The 14,484-nt window shown below is 37.7% G+C and overlaps 1 protein-coding gene across 1 annotated transcript; it reads left to right on the forward strand.

The window, feature by feature from the left end:
* Window positions 1,148-12,268, forward strand: LOC18781039. Its single transcript, XM_020563086.1, has 16 exons — window positions 1,148-1,279; window positions 1,473-1,899; window positions 2,169-2,363; window positions 2,752-3,032; window positions 3,285-3,396; window positions 3,539-3,847; window positions 4,507-4,950; window positions 5,121-5,378; window positions 5,523-5,984; window positions 6,212-6,493; window positions 6,578-7,045; window positions 7,586-7,867; window positions 7,949-8,419; window positions 8,819-9,100; window positions 9,215-9,643; window positions 11,922-12,268. Exons 1-15 carry the CDS (start codon window positions 1,248-1,250, stop codon window positions 9,638-9,640), a joined length of 4,731 nt encoding a protein of 1,576 aa, XP_020418675.1. The 5' UTR covers window positions 1,148-1,247; the 3' UTR covers window positions 9,641-9,643; window positions 11,922-12,268.

The raw sequence follows: 14,484 nt of genomic DNA on the forward strand, positions 1-14,484 counted from the left end.
TAAAATAATTGATAAAATATTCAATCATTTTTGCACTGCCTCATGCTACAAGGTTGAAGAAAATAGGGAGATTCACTATTATACCAAATATAGAGGCCCAAATTATTAAAAAACTCTACACGAAATGAACTTTAAAAATATACCCAAAGCTCATTTACAACATAAAAAAGAGGCTTCGAACTTCATATAAATTACAAAACTGCTATCGATTTCTTAAAACAAGCCTAACCCCAAAACTTCATAAATAAAAAAAACCATAACACTCAATAGGACATTAAAGTAATTTTAATAATCAAAATTAAATTAAATAGGACCATCTATCATTTTTTGGGTTTCTTTTTTAGTTTGTTTATAAAAATTAAATGGTGTAAGATTTATCTATGTCACTAGTGTTAAGGTAGGTATAAAACTAAATAGCTTCACAGGCAAAAAAAAAAGAAAAAAGAAAAAAAGAATCCCTTTTCAATAAAAAAAGGTGACCCCAGAGCTACAAGTGTACAAGAAGATACTAACAAGCAAAAGATTAACCTCCTTTGGGCTTAATTATGGTCAATTAGCAACATACATACGATATATAATACACCTAACCGCCTAACCGTGTGTAATTAACTCAAAATGGGTAACGTGATGTGTATTTAGATAGAATAATAAAGTTCAGTTTGACAAAAAAAAAAATTAGACTAGTATAGTCAATTAGCAACTAGCAAAAATTTAATATATTCAATTGCCGATTAAGTGATTAACCACGTTTGGGCTTAAGTATAGTCAATTAGCAACTAGCTAAAAATTAATGTTGGTTGGACTCGATGGATAAGTGTGAACGCCGAGCTGGAAGATCGCAAACGACACAAAGAAGGTGCCTATATAATATATATATAAACAAAGACCTTTCATCAACAATTACTAGAAAATTAACAATTGAATTAATAAACAAAGACCACGCAAAACCCTGAATCAATTGTTTATTAATGAAATTGTTAATTTTCTAGTATATATATAGCCTATAGGAAAAGGCTTGTGGATGGATGGCTTCTTCGTCAACGACAATTACTAGCAAAGGTATACCCCATCGATCCAAGTCGTCTTTGTTTAGTGATCAACAATAAATGTATATAAATCTGAATCGCTATTCTTCCCTCCGTTCACGGCCCTTGGCATTTTGCATGTACAGCGCGGTAGGTGCTACAAAGTTCAAAAGCTTTCGCTAAAGTAAATGTACTCATCTCTCTCTGCAGATAAGTACATATATGGCTGACACAGAGGAAAGAGTTCCCCTCAGGTTTGTTTCTTTGTTTGTATCACTTATTTTTTGATGCGTTTGTGATTCTTGTGAATCACAGTGAAAACACAAATTTTAACATATATGATTCATTCTATTCACACTTCAAACCATAAAACATGTGAAATTGTTTTGCGTAAATGAAAAAGTTGGTCATTTTCCCATATAAGCTCACGATAACTTTACATTTCAGGAACACCCCTAGTGACGATTTACACGACGATGTTGAGGGGCAGCGTCGATGTCCAAGAAAAGGGCCAAGAATAGTAGCGAAGCGAATTCTCGACCAAACCCTGCGCGCCCTGATATGGCGGGATGAGATATTTGTACTTTTATGTGTGGTCGCAGTCTTGGTGGATCCTCTGTTCCTTTATATTCCGGTCACCAATGAGAACAGCAAGTGCCTTGGAGTGGACAAAGGGTTGAGGACTGTGGTTCTTGTTCTACGGTCACTTTTGGACATCATTTTCATAACGCATATTATACATCAAATTCGAAATCATAGTGAATTAATTGTGGTATCTGATGAGGCACCAGAAGGACAAAGATCATCGGGTTGGACAAGAAGGTCGCTGTTAACAATCATAGTTGACTTTCTTGCTGTTCTTCCCATCCCACAGGTATGAGTAAGGAGCATTTTGTTTTCCTTTCAATGCTAAAAGGTATAATTGAGATTTTAAGCTTTTCATTATTTGACAAGGAGGATTCGCTTAAATATATGTTTACTTGAAAATAATTGTTAGTTTTCATATCATTCTAGGATTTAATGTGTATTTAATTAAATAATATAATGCACATTATTTGATGTGACTTTCTTTATTTCTGAAAATTTATTGCAAATGAAAATTCATTTGTTGATTCTAACTCATATTTTACGTAATTGGTTCAGTTGGCAATAGTAGTTGTCTTTTTCAGAACGAAAGACACTGGATATTTTCTAAGGAGAGAGATTTTGAGCGTCTTTCTCCTCTTCCAATATGGGCCAAACGTTTACCGGCTCAACCAATCTTTTAAGAAACTTCAACTCAAAGCAAGATTGGTCAAAGGTGCATTCAAATTTTTTCTCTACATCCTTGCAAGTTATGTAAGTTTCCATCTCCTTTGTCATAAATATTATTTCTTCCATCATATTTCCTTTTGCATATAATATTGCTTGAATTTGATTGTGAGGTGACACTTGTCACACTCACATAGGCCATTCATTACAATGTGCCATGTGGAAGCTTGTGATTGATCCTGTGACAACCTGAGAAGTGCACCCTTAAATTTCTTTAGTGCCCTCAACAATGTGACTCCTGATTTCATCAATCTAGCAAAATAATGCCCCTTTTTATAACTCACTTGCTCAATTGGATGCTAAAAATAAAATTGAAAATTCTTTTGAAGCCTTATATTTTCGTTTTGATTAGGAGGTACTTTTGTTATCAATATATATTTTTCTCGAATTATTGATTAATTTAATGGTATTTTAGGTACTTGGAGCTTTTTGGTACTTTTTCTCTATTCAACGAGAGACATCATGTTGGCACCAAGCTTGTAGCAATACAGAAGGATGCATAGCTACTTTATCCTGCAAGGATAATACTTCAACAAATATAACATTCCTAAATGAATTATGCCCTATAAGTCCATCAAATCCTACCCTATTTGACTTTGGAATATTTCTTGATGCCCTTGAATCTGGTAATACAGGAGAAGTAAATTTTTCAAGAAAATTCTTTTTCTCTTTCTGGTGGGGAATCCGAAATTTAAGGTTTGTGCATGTAGATACGTTGAGGCGTTATATTCATAAAAATGTGTTGACGTGTTGATAATCCACGAGTTCTCTTCTTTGTTATAAGTTTTAGTTATATATTTGTCATTAACATGATAAAATTACGATTAATTTTGGAACGAATCTTGAAATATGTCAGTATACGATTTTCATGTCAGATATATAATTTATAAAATATGATCAACTTATATCTCAGTATTAAATGTAATATTGCTTGATCAATTTTTGCAGTAACTTTGGCACGAATCTGGAAACAAGTAGCTACGTGTGGGAAAATTGCTTTGCAATTCTTATTTCCGTCATTGGATTGCTGCTCTTTTTATATCTCATTGGCATTATGCAGGTTGGTCATGAGTATCTTCTCATGATGTGTGTAAAAGTTTTGAACTTATAAAGGGACATAATTTTAATAGCTAATTAACCATGATTCTTTGATGCTTATTGCTTTGATGCTCAGCTTTTCTTCTTCTTCGTTTGGGAAACAGATATACATGCAGATCGCAGCCGCAAAAGCGGAAAAGAATAAGGATGACAAGTTAACACAGAAGATTAAGATGAAGGAGAAAGGTATAGTTGACTGGGTGTCAAATAATGGTCTCCCTCCGGATTTGAAGACAGAAATCATGGACTTCATAAAACAAAATAAGGTAGTGGAGAAACTGTACCAGAAAAAGAACAAGGCAGTGGAAGAAAACATGACTGCTGAGGTGGATGCGGAGTTTCTATTGTCTGTTCTTCCCGAGAATATCCAAACGTCTATAAAGCGGCACGTGGGCATGAACGCGCTAAATAAAGTAGGTTTCTTAACTCTCGAGTCTCAACCTCTCTTCTTTACCAATAGGGTGTTAGTTGGATTGGTCCAGACCTTTGTGTGCTCTCAAGTGCTCAGTGACATCCGCGTGTATGAGTATTTTCCCTTCCCTTTTGCCCAAAAAAAAAACTAACTAACAACCTCTCTCTAATTATTCGAACAAAAAACAAAAAACCTCCCTCTAATTACATTTTTCTCTAGTGGCTAGTAGAGTAATAAAAATGAGATCAATAAGCTACAAGTAACACTCCTGAATTTTTAACCTTATTTCAATTTAATCTCTAAAAATTAGAGAGGTGTGGTCTAGTATAGTGGCCTGGCTCCAACTAGATTGGAGTTAAGTCTAAGTCAGTTCTTATGAGTTCCACCCCTCTAGTCTAGATGAGACTTGTAAGACATATATATGTTATTTGTTCAGTTTAATAAGTCAACCTATATATTGAACAACAGTCAGAACACTTGTTCAATTAAGTGAAATAGTCTAGCCTAGTTCGATCCACCAAACACGGCTTATGCAGTCATGGTCCAAATGTTTACTCTGAAGATGGTGAGTGAAATGTCAATAAGCCCAGCTAGCTAGTATAAATCTGAATCTTGAGGTCTTGCTGGTCAATTAATATTTAAGTATACTAATTAATATAGGTACAAAGGCTTCATCATATGGATAAGAAAGTGTTGGAAATGATTTGCGACCATCTTAAGCCAATCATCTACCCTATCAATAGCTACGTTTTACGAAGGGGAAAAGCAATCGATTTGATGCTCTTCATCACAGACACAGACGGCACTATGCTGACCTACGAGGATCCGAAAACTGAAATCAAGAGACTTAAGAAGGATGATATTTTCGGAGACGAAATTCTAAGTTGGGTGTCACCGAGCATCTCTTTTGCTAATCTTCCAACTCCGAACTCAACTCTAAATGTCAAATGTGAAACAAAAGTGGAAGCCTTTGCTCTCATGGCCAAGGACTTGAGAAGTGTGGTTTCAGGATGCAGACATCTGTGGAACTGGACTTTATACAATTGTGACATTGAGTCTCAGGAATTTGAGGAGCTGGCACGTCCCATCGACAAGACTCATCAGGTACGTACCAAACAAGGTTTTAAGTACTCAAAACTATAAAAGAGCCCCAAGAGGATTAACATCCGAGTAATCATGGATTTTTAATATTTTCATATCTCATCAGCAGAAATTATAAATGAACTTTGTGGGTAAATGTAAACTGATCAGCTTCTTCTTTGTCTTTTGTGTAGACATATATACAGTTGTGGGAAGAGGAATTAAAATCTGTACAGAAGATTAAGATCGTGAAAGACATACGTGAGTGGGTGTTGAGAAATGGTCTCCCTGAGGATCTCCAGACAGAAATCATGGAAAAGATAGAAACAAGTAAAGTGGTGAAGGAAAACATAGGTGCTGGTGTGGATGTGAATTTCCTATTCTCTGTTCTTCCCAAGGGTATGATCAAGAGAGCAATAAAAGACCATGTCGGCGTTAATGCGCTGAAGAAAGTAAGTTCCTAAACGACTACTGCAAAACAAATGGAAGAGCTATAAGAAAATTTTCATTGAGCCTGTCTACTATATATAACGGATCTTCTTGTTTTACTTTTTGAAAAATTATAATGTAACCAGTATATATTTTTATATATATAGGTACCCATGCTTCAAAACAAGCTAGACTCCACGTTGAAATCTATCTGCAAATATCTCAAGCCAGTTATCTATGCTGAGAATAGCTACATTACCAGAGCAGGAAAACCGCTTAATTTGATGCTCTTCATTATCGATGGCATTATTACATGGACAGCCAACACCACAACCGACACCGCAACAGCGGGTTCCTCAATGGTCACCGAGCTCTCATGTCTTGAGAAAGGCGGTCTTTATGGAGAAGAACTTCTAAATTGGGTATCACCGAGCAGTAGCCTTTCGACACTTCCTATCTCGGCCCAAGATGTCAAGTGTCAAACAAAAGTGGAAGCCTTTGTTATCAATGCTGTGCAGTTAAAGATTGCAGTTTCGGAACTTGGAATGCTTTGGAAGAATTACTACACTAGTACCAATTCTCAGCTGGCACTTCCTAGCGACCAGACTTATCTGCAGATACAAAACGAGGTTCAACATTTCTTATAAAGTATCTTTTCCCTTTGCCATGGACTAATGTTTTCATTTTCATATGTTGTTTCATAATTACATTATACTTATCTTTACTTGTTCTGTGTATATACTACATGTTTAACTAGCTAGACTTATTGTAGCCTACTGACAAACTATAATATCATTATCATTGTCATACCTTATAGGATTTGCTGAACTGAGTCTCTTCTTCTTTTGTGAAACAGACATATTTGCAGTTGGGAGGTACAAGATTGGAGGAGATTGAGGATGAGGGTTCGAGGCAGAAGATGAAGATAATGATGAAGGAGAAAGATATACTTGAGTGGCTGTCAAGAAATGGTACCCACGAGGATTTAAAGACAAAAATCATGAGGCACATAAACCTTAAAAACATAGCGGAACAAAACATGGACGCCGATGTCGATTTGGGTTATCTGAATACTCACCTGCCCTTCGATCTCACAATTTCTTTAACGAAGCATCTCTGCATTAGTACCCTGAAGCAAGTATGTTCCTCAACCTCTTTATAAATCTTAATGTATTATATATGAATCTTGTTATATTGGCGAATTAATGTAAGCAATTTACAGGTGGCCATGCTTCAAAGTATGCATGAAGATATGTTCTCAAATATTTGCTACAAGCTGGAACCAGTGATCTATACCGAGAATAGCAACATTGTTCAAGCAGGAGAATCACTTGATTTGATGCTCATCATCATAGGAGGCACAATTATATGCACTGACATGACTAGCAATACCGAAGCAACAGATTCCGCGGTGATCACCAAATACCTTAACAAAGGTGATTTTTGTGGAGAAGAACTTCTCGCTTGGGCATCACCCAGCATCTTATTTTCAAGTCCTGCTCCTATCTCCACCCGAGATGTCAAATGTCAATCAAAAGTCGAAGCCTTCATTCTCAAAGCCGATAAGTTGAGAAGTCTAGTCTCCGAATACAGCTCTGAGTGGATTTCCAATTTCAACAACTGTAATAATTCAGAACAGATAGAAGAGTTGGCGCGTCGCCGCGACAAGATGGATCAAATACTTAATGAGGTATAGGGCTTAAATTGTGAATTATTCTCCGGGTACATTTTTACTGCTCTAATATTTTTCATAAATATATTTTCATCATCAACATTTGGCCAAATTATGAATAAGGGTTAAGACCATTATCCTCCCGTAATCATGCATTATCGGTTTCATTTTTATGATGATTTATTTGCATATATCGTCAAAGGGTTTTTTTTATTATGCTAAACAGCAATGGTGAAACTTGAATGATGAGACACCGCATGGCTTCTCACTGTTTATCACTTGAATTAATGGAGTCTTATCTGATAGGCATGATGGGACACCGTATGGATCTTGACATATTACTGAAAGAGAATCACATTTTAAAATTAATTTAAGTATTTACTCTTATTTTTCCCTTAAAAAGTATTTATTCTGAACTACATATTAATATTGTATTAGACACACTTGCCTACAAACTATAATATTATGATGGTTCTGTCCAAAAAATATATATATAATATTATGATGGGGAAACTTGTAGGATTTGATGAACTGGGTTTTTTCTTCTTTCTGCTATAGACATATATGAAGTTCGGAACTACAGAACTGGAGGAGATTGAGGATGAGGAGTTAAAGCAGAAGGTGAAGATCATGATCAAGGAGAAAGATATACTTGCGTGGGTGTCAAGAAATGTCCTCGACGAGGATTTGAAGTCAAAAATTATGACGCACCTTAAATTAAATAACGTAATCCAAGAAAATCTTGATGCTAAAGTGGATGTGGAGTATCTCCATAGTCACCTACCCTTTGGTATTGCAATTTCTTTGACGAAACATCTCTGCATTAGTATGCTGAAGAATGTATGTTCCTCAACCTCCTTTTTTTACAACATAATAAGGCATGAGCATACGTTACGAATCTTCTTATTGACCAATTTATAGGTACCCATGCTTGAAAATATGCCTGAAGATATGTTCTCAAATATTTGCTACAAACTTGAGCCAGTGATCTACACCGAGAGTAGCAACATTGTTCAGGCAGGAGAACAACTTGATTTGATGCTCATCATTACTGAAGGCACAATTATATGTACCGATGTGACTAGCAATACTGGAACAACGGATTCCTCTGTTGTCACCAAGTACCTTAAGAAAGGTGATTTTTGTGGAGAAGAACTTCTCAGTTGGGCGTCACCCAACATCTTGTTTTCAGGTGCTGCTCCAATCTCAACCCGAGATGTCAAATGTCAAACAAAAGTAGAAGCTTTCGTTCTCAAAGTCGATAAGTTGAGAAGTCTAGTCTCCGAATACAGCTCTAAGTGGATTTCCAATTTCAACAATAGTTGTGACAATTCAGAACAGTTGGAGGAGTCGGCACTTCAGCCGGACAAGATTGATCAAATACTTAACGAGGTATATATATAGGACAAAAGTTATAATTGAATCTCAAGAATATTTTTTTCCCGATTAATTATGTTGGAGTAAAATATATTTGTTTTCTTTTGGGGAGAGGGAACCAAGCTTAGGACATCTTCCAATAAACTAGAGAGAAATATCATTATCAATAATTAGTCGGTATCATAGATTACATTTCAAATTTCAAAATTTGCCAAAAAACATAATGGGGGTCAAGACCATTAGGTTTCCTATATCTTCATTTTGGTGATCATTTATGTTTACTGTGTTCTCTACTCACTGCATCTTCAACTACATATTAAATTTGGATTAGACACACGTAAAGTTATATGACTGGGAAACCTTTGATTTGACTAACTGAGTTTCTTCTTCTTCTTCTTCTTTTTTCTGGAATAGACATACAAGAAATTGGGAACTACAAAATTGGAGGAGATTGAGGATGAGGGGTTAAGGCAGACAGTGAAGATCATGATCAAGGAGAAAGATATACTTGAGTGGGTGTCAAGAAATGGTGTCCAAGAGGATTTGAAGACAAAAATCATGATGCACCTTAAATTAAATAACGTAATCCAAGAAAACCTTGATGCTGAAGTGGATGTAGAGTATCTCTATAGTCACCTACCCTTTGGTATTGCAATTTCTTTGACGAAACATCTCTGCATTAGTATGCTGAAGAAAGTATGTTCCTCAACCTTTTTATAAATCTTAGTTTTACTACACAAGAAGGCCTGAGCATATATTATATATGAACCTTGTTATATTAGCGAATTAATGTAAGAAATTATTTTATAGGTACCCATGCTTCAAAGTATGCCTGAAGATATGTTCTCAAATATTTGCTACAAGCTTGAGCCAATGATCTATTTCGAGAATAGCAACGTTGTTCAAGCAGGAGAGTCACTTGATTTAATGCTCATCATTATAGAAGGCACAATTATATGCACCAAATATCTTGACCAAGGCAATACTGGAACAACGGATTCTGGGGTGATCACCAAATATCTTAAGAAAGGTGATTTTTGCGGAGAAGAACTTCTGAGTTGGGCATCACCCAACATCTTGTTTTCAGGTCCTGCTCCTCTCTCAACCGGAGAAGTCAAATGTCAAACAAAAGTAGAAGCCTTCGTCCTCAAAGCCGATAAGTTGAGAAGTCTGGTCTCCGAATACAGCTCTAAGTGGATTTCAAATTTCAACAATTCTGCAGTTGGAGGAGGTTGACGCGTCTCTGAAAGGACCCGCCCCGAATTTTCTCAAAACCCGAGACGAACCCTTTGGAATTCCTGACATCACTCCGATGTCAGACCCGATCACTAAAGACCGAGACTTCCTGCCGAAATTTCGGCAGAGTCTCCCCTATAAATTGGACATTTCCCAAAATTTCAACCTGCACAAAAACTCATTTAATATCACCAACTGGCAGCATGCACAATATAATTTCATGCAATTCACACAAATGGCCTTCGGCCTTTCAATAATTCCTATCCAACTACCAAACCATTCAAATACCAAATATGACTAACATTTAGTCTGCGGCTGCGCCTAATAATCTTAGGCTGCCTACGTACCCTCCTTGAGGGATCAAGCCACACGTAGTTCTTCCTAAAATCCCATTCCACACTTGAGCGATATCTTAATTCATTTCTCTGTATCCCACATAACCTCTCCCCATACGCCGGTACAACCAACGCCACGTATGGGGCCTGTCAACACGCCGGATAACCTACGCCACGTGCGACCATGCCATACTATCATAATATCTCCCCATACGCCGGTACAACCAACGCCACGTATGGGGTCTGTCCCAACGCCGGATAACCTACGCCACGCGGGACCTCAATATCACATCACAAATCTCCCCATACGCCGGTACAACCAACGCCACGTATGGGGTCTGTCGACACGCCGGATAACCTACGCCACGTGCGACCTCAACACAATATCACATAATCTCCCCGTACGCCGGTACAACCAAAGCCACGTACGGGGCCTGTCTCAACGCCGGATAACCTACGCCACGCGGGACCTAACTTTCACTTGGTGGTACTTGTAGTGGATCCAACATCCGAGGAGGTACCTAAAGTAGTGCGTATAGCACTCCAAACTGACATTCTAGACTTTGTTGTAACCTTGTACAACCACATATAATTATATTTATATAAATTAATTCTTATATTGTGTAACCCTCCACAATCATCTAGTACCCGATAATCTCCCTTAGAAAGGTGAGATTACTCCGGGAGACTCACGGTCAACCAAGGGTCAAACTACTCTAACCCTGGTCAACCGGACCTGCAGAACCCACGACCTCCAATTTCCGATCCGGAAGTCCCTATGGGTTCTACCAGGTATAGGACACTTGTCCTGCAAGTTTGGTTCAGATCGGACGGTCGGATTGCTCACGATCGCACGATCTGACGGTTAATATAAAATATAAACTTAAAATTATTATTCGGAACATCCGGGGCTCCGATTCACGATCCGTGAATTCCTACACGATCCTAGAAATACCTAGATTAACATATATTAAATTTGGGACCATCCGACGGTCCCAACCTATCGAACCCGGATAACGCATAATATGCGATTATCCGTTCGATAGTCAAACGACGTCCGAATTGAGATCCGCGAAATCCTACGCACTCGTGACGGCACGAGGATCTCAAAACTGCCCAGAGTCACTCCACCACCCTCGCCCACGCGCTGCCACACGCGCGGGCAGATCGGGTGTCCAAAGCGATTATGGTTCGTCGAAAAATCTCAGAACCAAGACTCCAAACTCCTATCCTAGGTAAAACACCTCATTTGGAGTCACTTTTGTTCTTGGACCTACCCCAAAAAGTGGCCGAAAATGCCCGATCACGGCGGCCGAAGTTCGGCCGATTTTCAATTCGAAAATCGAATTGCCTACGCTACGAATCGATCTAATCCTACCCAACAGGCAGCTAGAGCATGAAAAATAGGTGAGAAATCATACCTTGCTCGTCGGATTTGGTGGCCGGAGGAGGGAGATCGAGCTCCTTGAATTTTGGGTTAAAATCGGTCGGATCTTTGCATTTTCCGGCGAGCACAGGTGGTTCCGGTGGCTGAGATCGGTCGGGATGGAAAGAGGAGGATGGCACGGTTCTTTTGGGACCGGTGCCACCCCGAGTGGTGGCCGGATGCGGCGGCGGCGGCCCAAAAACCGCCGCTGTGAACAGTAACAGGGGGAGGGGGGGCTGTTCTGCGCAGGAGAGAGAGAGAGAGAGAGAGAGAGAATCTGATTTTATAAAAAATCCCATTTCGAAATATTTACAATTGTGCCACTGGACTTCTTTTGACCATATCTCTCTCGTTACAACTCCGATTCGAGCCCACTACGTGTCTATGAACTCGTCTCAGTACGACCTATCCAAAAATATAAGTCGCGGTCCCAAACTCTCTCTGGTTAAAAATATGACTAAAATACCCTTAAATAATTAAATATTTAAATAAGGGTTAAATTTGGGGTCGGGGTGTTACAGTCTCCATGACAAGGCTGATGAGATACTGAACCAGGTTGAAGAAGAAAACTACAAATGAGGCTCCAGAGGAATTATTATTTTTTTCCTTTTTTCATTGTCATTGTTATTTATGAGGGTCAAAACGATGTTTTCTTTCTTTTTCTCTTTTTCTTCTTGCTTCTTCTTATAGATTATTGTCCATATGGTGGTGGAGCCTGGGTTATTTGTATACCTACGTATAGAAGGTGGGTTTATGTGGTGCGGTGACTTAAAAATAGGTTTATCTGGTGTCATTTTTTCTCAATTCTATTCATGTTAATTGTATCTTCCACATCTAATAAATTTCAGTTTAGATTTTGTTGGGTTACCTTTGTTTTTTTTTTTTTCTTTGTTAACAAAATACTAGCCAATCCCTTTGAAATTCTTAGTTCCGCCTTGGTGGTGTGTCCCAAATTGTGAAATGTCATACAAACGTACATGCCTTTTTTTCAAAAATGGAAACTCGATGGTAGGAGGAGAAATTTATTAAAAAAAGAAGAAGTAAACAACAAATGGAATTAAACTAAACACACAAAATCAACGAAAGCAAAATATGGGAAAGCCCACTAAATCTTTAACATAAGCAGTAGAAGCCCACGGAGGCAAGGAATTCGATCACTAATAGGCACGATTATCAGCACCAAAATTTTCACTCTATAACTTACCCTTAAGCTATAGGATTTTCACTCTATAACTTAACAGTACGATATAGGATTTTCACTATATAACTTTACCGATAAGATATTGGTATCAGGTGGTATCAGATCCGTAAACCCGTGCTGCATGAAGTGGTATCAAAGCGGGTCATCATTCAGAGCAAGGATTTGCCTTCTCAATGATGAGCGGCGATGGGAGGTACGCAAACCTCATCGACGATGGTCGTGGGGAAATATCAAATATTGAAGGGGAACGTTGTGGGAGCAAATAATACTGCTTCCAATCATGAGAAGTGTAACATCCCGACCCAAATTTAAATTAATCGATAATTTAAATAATTTAGTACATTATGAAATTATAATTTTGCCATCGGGGGTAGGGGTATTTTGGTCACTTTTTAATTTGGATGGATTTTGAAATTGGTACTTAGGTGATGAGGGATAAATTTAAATGATATTTAAACAGACACATCAATATTTACACACTTTAAAACTTGACTAAGTATAATTATGACTAGTCAATTGACGGCATCCCAAGCCGCCGCCTCACCACTCTCGTCTCTCTCACACGCCCAAGTGCCACCATACACGACTCTGGCCCCCCAGCTCTCCTTGTGAGAGAAAACTCCGTGCCCTTTTTAGCTATTGTTTCTCAAAGATTCAATCGAACTAACTTAGGTATTGGAGGGCCTTTGGCCATCACTCCCTGAGTGTGTGGTCTTTTACTCTAGTTTGATTGTATAGGAACCGAAGAAGAGAGAGAAGGAAGCTCAAAGGGTGAAGGATCTACAAGTGAATATTCTTCCGTGAGAAATTTGCACAAACAAACGCGCTGGTGGATTTGCACGAAGCCAAGCTCATCAATCCTATGTTGCAGATGTTCCATGCTTTGTGGGAAGTGACTGCATTGAAGGGTTTCTCGAATGGGTTGCAGATGTAGAGGAAATATTTGATACAATAGCAATTTCAGAAGAGAAGATGGTGAAAATTGTGATGTCCTGTTAAGAGGCGATGTCGCTTCTTGGTGGGATTGGATGCTAAAGTCTATGAAGCAACAAGGTAAAAATTCTATCGCTTCTTGGCGTAGGATGAAGAGACTTCCTGTGAAAAAATTATTTCCTTTTAGATATGATATATTTGTCAATGAATAGTTACAAGATTGATCAATCCAAAATTATGATGAGCCAAGAAAAGGTGGAGGAAGAGGTCAAAGAAGAAGAAATTGTAATGGAGCTTGAATTAATTGATGATCTAGTAACCCACAAGACAGAGGGAAAAATTGAAGGTATGAATAAATCCGAATTTGAGGAGGAAAAGCATTTATTCAAGGAGTTTGATTATCAACTGACATATTCTAATCTTGTTTATGGAATTAATTGTATGATTATTCCATCCAAGTATGAGCAAGTTTGGACTCCAAGAATTGAAGAGTTTATTCACACATCAAATTCTATGTCTACCCAAGTTCAATTCAAGGAGAACTCGAGGTCGAGTTCTTTACAAGTGAAGAGGTTTGATGTAGGACAAATCATGGGTTTGTTCCTACAAAGGAAATTTGAAAAATTGGAAAATTTCAAAATAAAAAAATTGGGCTTCAAATATGGAAAATCATGCTTCAGCATCAATTATGGCGCTAGCAAAAGAAGGAAGTCATATCATTGGGATTTTCGGGTTGCTTGATTTCTTGAGAAGATCTATATTATGTTTATATTTCTAGAATAAGTTATTAATTAGGATATTATTTTCCTGATATGATTTTAATTAGGATTTTAATTATTTTCTTATTTGATAAGTTTTAGGAATATTTTAGAATTTAGGGTTTCCTATGATTTTAGGTTTTCTTTGTTTTCTATTTAAGCCAACTCATGGCATTGTATGTATTAATCAG

Source organism: Prunus persica, chromosome G4, assembly GCF_000346465.2.
Source record: "Prunus persica cultivar Lovell chromosome G4, Prunus_persica_NCBIv2, whole genome shotgun sequence".
Lineage (NCBI taxonomy): Eukaryota > Viridiplantae > Streptophyta > Magnoliopsida > Rosales > Rosaceae > Prunus > Prunus persica.

What these genes read in the sequence shown, in the direction of transcription:
- LOC18781039 (XM_020563086.1), top strand. Translation starts at nt 1,248, where the DNA reads ATGGCTGACACAGAGGAAAGAGTTCCCCTCAG. An exon ending in ATCTCATTGGCATTATGCAG is followed by an intron (nt 3,397 to 3,538) that starts GTTGGTCATGAG and finishes TTTGGGAAACAG; the next exon opens with ATATACATGCAGATCGCAGC. An exon ending in CCATCGACAAGACTCATCAG is followed by an intron (nt 4,951 to 5,120) that starts GTACGTACCAAA and finishes TCTTTTGTGTAG; the next exon opens with ACATATATACAGTTGTGGGA.